At 43.6% G+C, this 9143-nt stretch overlaps 1 protein-coding gene across 4 annotated transcripts in view; it reads left to right on the forward strand.

The window, feature by feature from the left end:
- LOC116829119 (H(+)/Cl(-) exchange transporter 5) overlaps positions 1–7520 on the forward strand; it is a 102833-nt gene extending 95313 nt beyond the window's left edge. For all 4 annotated transcript variants that reach the window (XM_032787748.2, XM_032787746.2, XM_032787749.2 and 1 more), the window contains 2 exons: positions 2051–2267; positions 3004–7520. In XM_032787748.2, coding sequence (XP_032643639.1) covers positions 2051–2267; positions 3004–3094 — 308 coding nt within the window. In that variant the 3' untranslated portion in view covers positions 3095–7520. The remainder of the gene's footprint in view (positions 1–2050; positions 2268–3003) is intronic.
- The last annotated feature ends 1623 nt before the right edge of the window (positions 7521–9143 follow it).

A 9143-nucleotide genomic window follows, 5' to 3' on the forward strand; every position in this document is an offset into this window, starting at 1 on the left:
ACAACAACCAAAAACTAACATCACACACAGAAACTTCCCTCCCTCAAGATTTGAAAGTATCCTGTCCCCTGATTGGTTCTCTGGTCAGGTGACAGCCAGGCTCACTGAACTTGTTAACCCTTTACAGTCAAAAGAGATATAAAGTACTTCTGTTCTATTAATTTCTACTATCTGTTTATGACAGTCACCAGTTACAACTTGTTAAATAGTACTGTAGATGTAGGCTTCATTGAACGTTGCCATTATGCAATTCCTGTGATCAGGTCGTGTAACTTCCATCACCCCAAGCCTTGGTGCGCAAAGTGCTATTCAGTGTGTGGGTGTTTGACTAAATCAATGTAGCGAGAGCACTGCCATGGAGAATAAGGCTTTGGCCCAGCAGCAACTAAAAATATTTTATTTTATTGGCTGACTTATTTTTGAAAGACACTTTCTGCACCAAAGCTTCAATGTGGTTGGAGTATTGTTGGTTCCGTGCGCTTAAAAACAAAACCTAAGATGCACTTAAAAGAGTGGGTCAGTGTTTCATCCACACGTATCCAAAGCTGCTAACGCTGCCCACCAAGCAGCACTGAAGCATGACACGCAACTAGCACATTAGCCTTTCAACCTGTCCCTGGTGGAGTGGAGGTTGATGGGAACCCCGTGACTTTAATCCTCCATCTGCGGGTTTGGCGCACCATCACAAATGGCCGTGGGTGTGGATGAAACACTGACCCACTCTTTTAAGGCAGAGCAAAAACATTCTCTTGAGCCCTCTAATGTAGCTTGTAATGATGGACCCAGATCTGTGTGAACCAGCCCTGTTCATGCCTGTGTTAGTGAGACACTCTGTAGTGCACAAAAAATGCTTACTGATTTTGTGCAGGCTGTATGCAGTACAGACTTCACTCGCTGGCTCTCAGTATGGGAATGCTTGCTCTTGATATGTATCTTACTAAATATTTCAGCCATTGACAATGGGAGGGAAGGAAATGCAGGAAAGGTACATTACAGGTTAATGATTTCCTTCCTTGGGCCTGACTGCACTGCACTGGGATACAACATGGTCTCGTTTAGTCAGGCTTGTGCAGAGATTTTCCAGTGGAGTAGTTCATGCTTTCTGAAGATGCACAAAAAAGAATTTGTTCCCAGTGGTCTGCCTGATCTGATTGATGAATGTCTAAGCTGGGCACAATTCTGAATTCAGACTTCTAGAAGTCAGGTCAGCTGCTCTCCTTGTTGTTGTAGGCAATAATGATAATTAAATGGTATCCAGACATTGTGGTAGGTATGGCTAGTATCAGATTAGCCTGTTATGGTTGGGAGGTGAAGTCTGCTACTCTCATTAAAGTAAACTTTACAAAGGTGGAGAAGACCTTACCTGAGCCATGTCTTCAACAACTGGGGCGAATCTTCTCTCTAATCAAGTGTACATAGTGATCCCTATCTACTAAGTTGCTATAAAATATTGTTCTCTGCTAAATATGAAAGAGACCTGATCCAGTGGCCAGGTAAGGGCATTGAACATGTTGTATACCCCCGTGTGCATCAGTTTGCCCATCTTAAAAAGTTCTTTCTAGATGGGTAGATTGAAGGTCCTTTTATGACTAGTGCTACATAAAGGCAAACTATTATCTCTCTCTTGCTTCTCCTGAGCAGCAGATCTGTGCCTAGCACTGTACTCTAGTCATGTCCAGAAATGCTCTTCTATAGGTGGGTTTCTTGGCAGCAACAAGGTGATGCAGCTGATCTGGCAGCACTAAAAGGTTAATCCAAACTCTGTTGTGAATGCCATTTGGTGCTGAGCTGAAGTAGCATTCAGGAGGGGGATGATTATGATGCCCCAGGGGCTGGGATATCTTCAGCTGAAGAAAAGGAGTTGTTGTCCAGTGTCATCACCCCTTCCTCTCAGGCGGCTGGACAGATGGCTTGGGAGAGAGCCTCTGCTATTCCTGTGCTTGAGTAGATGAAGGAATGGTCCTGTAAAGCTCTGTGAATGGGAACAGAGGGAGGAAAAAACTATGCTTTAAATGTCTTCCCTTTATAACCCACAATGTCTCTCACTCAGAAAATGCCCGGAAGAAGCAGGATGGAATTGTGAGCACTTCAATTATTTATTTCACTGACCACTCTCCTCCGCTGCCTCCAACCTCGCCATCCATGCTCAAACTCAGGAGCATCCTGGACCTCAGTCCATTCACAGTGACAGACCAAACGCCCATGGAGATAGTTGTGGATATATTCCGCAAGCTGGGACTGCGCCAGTGCCTCGTCACTCACAATGGGTGAGAACACCACACAGAGAAATTTGGGCTGGGAATCTAATAGGGTAGCACTGAATACAAAGCATTAAAAATTGCTTCTTGATCTCAGGGAGCCAAATTCTTCTCTCCTTTTCAACTGGTGTAAATCCAGAGTAACCTCATTGATTTAGTTGGAGTCATTCTAGTTTTACATCCATATAATAGAGAATTAAAAGCATAGAAAAAGTAAAAAGCAGGGGTAGCTCACCAACAAGTTGCATTAAAACAATAAACCTTGCTGGTAAAGGCAGTAAACAGTTTGGGAGGGGTTAAAGCCATTAGGCATAGCACCATGTCAGATCACTCCATCTGAGACACACAATCCTCTTCCACCTGAGCTGTGTGGAGGAAGGGCAGAGGGTGTGTGTGTGTGTATGTGAGGACATTGGTTCTCTTTAGGGCACTTTGAATGCAAAATGGAATTTTTTTAGAAAAACCTGTGGAAGATGGGTGTGGGGGAGGAATTAAAATAAATTGTTGACTAATATTTGTAGATCTGCTTGTTTAGATAAGGATACCCAAAGCAGATTGACCAGTGGTCTGATCAGAAATGTAAATTTCACACTTTGCATAGAGTCTTAGCATTCTGAGCCATGGAAGCATTTGCTGATGATCATGGATTAGAATTGCCATCAGAGAAGCCAGGGTCATAGTCATTGTGGGAGGAAAATCAGGGAAAGGAGCTCATATGCTAATAATCTGTTAATTAACTTTTCAGGAAACTACTTGGGATCATTACCAAAAAGGATGTATTAAAGCACATTGCACAGATGGCTAATCAAGACCCAGATTCCATACTCTTCAATTAAAAACAGACTAATAAGTATTGGGTGTTTAACACAAAAATGAAACGTTATAAAAGACCGTGGATTTTCTCTTCTATTTTTATTAAGAAACTGGAGCTATCTTCAGAGTTTTCCTGTATGGAGCTGAAGATGATGATGTTTTTTCTACAAAATAACCAATTGCACTACGTAATCTGTGGAAATTAATCTTCTCTTTAGAAGAACAGACTTTTATAATAATGCTTTTGTGAAGTTGCATTGGAAAGATTCCATGAAGGAGTAAAAGCAAAATGCTACAGAATTAAATCTGTTCCCTTATTTTATTTGAACTTTGATAACTAATGTTGGGAGGGGAAGAAAAGACTATCTAGTTTTAAGTCTTCAGAAGCCATGGAGGAGAAGGATGACTTTTGCACACAGCACTAAGATGCCTGAGAAAGAGATGATCATAACTAAGGGCCACAATTCCCAGGGCCACAGCTGCTTGGTGAAAACACACATTTGATCTTTTTTAGGTTTCTAAAAGCAATCAGCAAAATGTTAAGGGGTTTTTTTGAGTTCTATATTTGAACCCAAGGTAAAGCTACATATTCCTGCATGCAGGGTCCAGCTAAATGAGGACTTGTTTTGGAAGCTCTGTTTCTAATCAGAACGAAGCTTCATTTTAGTCTTCTCTGAATGTATTAAGTTACCCTCTGATTTGCTCGTTAAAAGTACCCAAGGGAGAGCAGAAAGGCTGACTGGTTATATTCTTGCAACTCTCCCCTTGTTGGCAAAGACCAGGGATTTCTCCTTCTCTATAATGAGCACTGAAAGGGTTAAGTCAGAGTCCTAAGTTTTGCCCAGGTTTTACTGCACTCCTTCCAAATGATCCCTGATCATGTTACAGATATTGCACAACTGACCTCTTTCTTAATCAGCAGTGTCTTATGTTGAAGGGTATGTCCATTTTACTGGAGTTTCCCAAATCCATAATGTTTACATGTATGCATATTCTGTTCCCTTTTTCCATGCCCTTTACTGTGCTGAACTCAGGATGGAATCCTGTCTCTGGGAATGAGTAACACTGCCACTTTATGCGCATTCTCCAGCTGCTGTTTGTTTTATTACCACCAACTATGCAATAAAAAACCCTTCCTGATCACTCCAGCAGGATAACTTATAACTTGGATGGTCCTTCCCAATTCTGTTTGTCCCAGATTCTAGCAAATTGAATTGGTGTCAATTAATGAGATCACTTGACCACTTACTGATGCTTTCCAAATACAGAAATACAACCAGAAACCAGCCTGCTCATCTTAGAGCCCACCCCAGATCGATTTATAGACATGGCTAAGGATTAACAATGGAATGCGGAGCTGCTATTCACCTCTGACTCACTGATTTGAATTCAGGGAAGTGGCCAGAAGTTGACTGAGCGTCAAATACTTGGCCATTGCTTTTGGCAGTTTAACTATCAAGCTGCCTATGAGAAATGAGTTGTGTTCTTAGTCTAGCTCTTGATGGGCAATTATTGGGCCATTAAAACAGGCATTACATTTAGAACAAGTTGGCCATTTTTTTGGCAGTCTTGGCTAAGGAGCTTGGGGACTGAAATCCCCTCATCCTTAGACGATGTCCATTCAGAGTAGGTGGCAACGTGGAAAGTTTACACCATCTAGGTTGCCTTTGATAAACCAGTTTTATGGATAAATCAGACTTCCATGAGCACTAAAAGTTCACTCCAGTGTAAATGAACTGGTTTCTGTTTAAAGCACAGAACAAATGTTTTCAAAGTCTCTCCGGCAGTGGGCAGCTGTTACCGCTGCTTCAGCATCCTAATAAACAAGACAACAGCAGCTGTTACTCAAATCATAGTGAATAGGAGAAGTCAAGTCAGCCGACCAGAATGTTATCACCACATCAGTATCTTCTGCGTTGAAAATAAAAGCCTTGACTTTGTCTTCAGCATTTCCTGTTCATCAGGAGACAGCTGTTTGTTCCCTCTTTTACAGGAGGAATGGAAAATGTTTGCAATTCAGAACAAGTAGGTTTTAAATTTTGTTATCCTCAGCTCTATCAATGGGTTATACTTGGAGTCTCGGTTTACCTTGAAACAACTGTTTTTTGTCCTGTTTTCCAAGTGCTGTCCCTGATTCCTCAACAAACTAATGCTTTAGGTGCCCAGTGTTTGGAAAGAACACCATGAAAAGCTATTTTGGGCTAAATTATAATCAAGCCTGCACCAAACAAACAAATCTATCTCAGCCGGAAAAGAAATGTCATGTTGTGTACCCCATGCCATATTCCTAACACAACTTTGTTCCCATCTCACACTTCAGTTCCAGGAAGAGACAAATGGCTTTAAGTTCACATTTCTTGTCATTTCCTTAGGTGTGGAAGACTCAAGCTCTCAAACATACACACCCCTTGGTCCTAATTTAATCTCTTTGAGAGCTGTTATCATTTGGACCACCATATTTAGAGAGGGTTTAAAATGGCTTGTAAGATTGCCCAGTCCTATCAGTATGTTGCATTCAAATAGATTCACCTGTTGAGTTCCTGTGTCACGTGGGGAAAGGAACTGCTGTTCGAGCACACTGTGGGCCAGGGGAGGAGATGGAAGGAAAAAACCAGCAGCATGGAACATCTCAGTGGGCTAGTCCAGTATCAGCCACGACCTTGGCCCATGTTCCAAGGAGAATGGGCATCAGAGTCTCTCTGTTCCCCAACTGCCAGAAGCCATAGGCATATACCCGTTGAGTAATAAAAACAAACCAGGAGAAGTTAAGGAGAGGAAAGGGTTTTGCTGGATTGCTGCTCACTACATGAAATATATGGCACTAAAAGGATCTTGGGTTTAACAGCAGGAAATATTTGCCTAGCATCCATACAAGAACGAGGTGTGGGCCGACAGATTGTTAGAATCTTGCAGCATTTCATCCACCTTACATGAGTTTACTTTGGATTGCAGACTGCACCAGCTGGCATCCAAGTGGCAGTTTGCTCACTGCATTACGCAGTAGATTCCTTTTGGTTTGTAAAGGCTGATGTGGTCACCCAGTGTAGATGGCACAGCCTGCAGTGGATCCTCAGTTCTGGGAGACCTTGCTTAATAAACATTCTATTGATAGAGCTGGGTGGGGGACAGTCTGTAGCATCACAAAAGGAGTGGAAGAGATCTGGTTGTGTTGGCCTTAGATGAAGTTTGGTATTCCTCCCAAAATTTGTGGGTCAGGGTATTTAGAGCCTCAAATTGAAGGAAGGCTAAGGTGATGGTGTATCATAATGGTACAGAGCAAATGATGTAGGAAGGTGGTGGTAGGAGGGACTTACAGATGACTTTCAAAGAAAAGGAAAAGTGTGCCGTTTTTTTTGCTGCTTTCTGATGTAAAAAGACCTGAAAGATTTTTTTCAATAAAGAGGGTATGTTCGGATTTCTTATCTCTCTGTTTTGTGGGAGGACTCCGGCCAGGGCTGGAGAACTGGTAAGAGACTAGAAATGAGTGAAGCATTAACAATTGAGAGAAAACAGTTTTAGTGAAGGCTGTTCTTTAAAAATGTTTAACACCTCTGTCGCACCCATTCCTGTCAAGCACTGGGATGAAAAATTCTTTGTGCAAATGGCAGTCCCTGTGCCCCTGTAATGGAAGGCTGAGAGAGCTGTAGTCCTTCAAAAATCCACTACCAGAAACAGGGAAGGAGGAAGAGACTTTATAGTTCTAAGGTAAAAAAATAAGTAGGAACAATTTCTTAACTTTCCGGGCCTTCCCTCATGAGGAAGCAAGAAGACGGCAGTGTGTGGAGGAACAACATGATCTCTCTGCAGGATATCGTCAGCATGAACTGTGATGACTGAAACATGGATGGTTCTTCTCCAACACAGTTGTTTTCCAGTGAGATGAGCTTCTGGCATACAGTGGAGCAGCAAAAGGAACCTCGGTTTGTGTCAGTATCTGCCAACAGATGAGTGCCTGTAAATCATGTCTGAGCAGTTATGAATGAAAGAACAGGATCTCATGGGTAGTGATCTGTTTCTCAATGGTTGCCTCCCTCTCTCTTGCCAAATATGCCCCAGATAGGGTCAAGGAGATAACAGATTAGCATTCTAAAAGCCCCATTTATGCACCCACTTGGTATTAAATGATGAGCTGCAGCTAAAAGGGCACTGAATAAACCATCGCCAACAAGAGACTTGAGCCGTGTCTGCACAATGAAGCTGTCTTCACTTAATTAAAGCCGTTTCAAAATTCATTTAGGGCCATTCTTCCTGGTGAAATTTACCAGCAGAATTATACTGATATGTGAGTATAATTGTGCGGTAAAATTCACCATGTAGATTAACACGCTATATCTGCCTGGGTGAACACCTATTCTCGAAAGTGGCAGTTGTGGGAGTTATGCCAATTTAAATACAGTCACATAACTATACAGGTAGAGTTCTGCCAATAAATTTCTCTTGCAAAATGCAGCAGTCTTGTGTTCTGTGATTCGTGTTAAAAGGAGTAAAAAGGATGCACTAGCGGGTAGGGCATTGAGGAGCTCTATTCCCATCTCAGGCAAGTCTTGTAATCTGCTCTAGGCCTCAATTCCCCAGCTGTACAGTGCAGAGACCCCTTCCATGCTTTGCAGGGCTGGTGTGTGAGGAAAACATAATACTCCATTAATGAGGGTGAGGTGTTCGGATTCTATTGTGACGAGCAACGTTTAAAAAGGGCACCATTGACCAACTGCAGGGTGTTCATAACCCTTGCATACATTGGTGTCCAGCCCAACACACCCATGCTGCCTACTCAAGAGGAGGTGGCTGCCCTACTTCTGTACACATCCTGGATCCAGTCTGGCAAGAGTGCTCATGTCAGGCCTATCAGTGTGGGACTTGTATTAGTGGAAACTGTAAATAGGGGCGATGGTGTTAATTTATTCTTAATATCAATACTCAGGATAAAGACAAATGAAATGTCCCTTGAATGTAATTCTCTAGCATGTGGTCTGTAGCCTACTTTGGTAACATGGATACTATGACTTTATAGGCCGCTTCCTACTCCAGTTTTGTACTTTTTAGATCTGTGTTCTTCAGGACAGGATATTATCTGTCTGTCCACCTTCCTTTGAGCACTACCCCAATAGAAATCTTGTACACTGCCCTGGATTTGTCTGAATGAAACATTGCAACATGACAAAGTATCACTGCTTTCCTACCCAGTCTCTCCTCTTAGTATTCTGTAGGGCTGTGCTCAAAACATAAGCAGGGCCATCCTTAGCCATAGGCAGCTGCGTAGGGTACCACTCTGCCTAGGGGCACCACTCTGTCGGGAGCCCAGACAGACAGGAAGCAGTGGAGCATGTAAGAGCAGGGCTGCTGGGTCCTAGAGAGAGCAGAATTCTGCACAGTCTGAGGGAGGGGATTCGCTGCTGGGGTCTCTGGGAAGGGGAGGAGATAGGGGTTGGGGAAGGAGCTCACCTGTGAGTGTGACTCTTTCCCCTGGCTGAGGTGAGGTGAGGCAAGCTCTGTGGCTCTGGAACCAGTATCCTTTGTTATCCCCCATAACATCCATTCTTCTCCCCCCTTGCCTGATGGAGCACTCCCTCCTTTCTCCCTCCTCCCCAGGAGCATCCCTCACTCTCTCCTCCCTCCCCTCCATCAGGGCTGGGTTGGGTAAGGTGCTGGGGGGTAGGTGGGGAGAGGGGAGGCTGGCTGCCTGCTGAGGAATGAAAGTGAAAGTAACTCACTTCCTCTGCAGCGAGCCAGGATTGGAATGTCACACAGGGCTGGGTTGGGGTTAGCCAGATGTGTGAAAAATCAGGATAGGGGATTGGGGTAGGGTGAGCAGATATCCCTATTTTATAGGGACAGTCCCAATTTTGGGGTCTTTTTCTTACGTTGGCTCCTTTTCCCACACCCCCACCCCGGTTCTGATTGTTTCAACATTGCTTCTGGTCACTCTAGGTGGGGGTAATTGAGTGCCATAATAAGACAAAGCCCCAAATATTGGGACTGGCCCTATAAAATCAGGAACATCTGGATCTGGCCACCCTAACTGGGGGAGCGCTCTCCCCCGGGCTGCAGCTGCTCAGCGATCCATCTCTCCGG

Source organism: Chelonoidis abingdonii, chromosome 8, assembly GCF_003597395.2.
Source record: "Chelonoidis abingdonii isolate Lonesome George chromosome 8, CheloAbing_2.0, whole genome shotgun sequence".
NCBI classification, from domain to species: domain Eukaryota; kingdom Metazoa; phylum Chordata; order Testudines; family Testudinidae; genus Chelonoidis; species Chelonoidis abingdonii.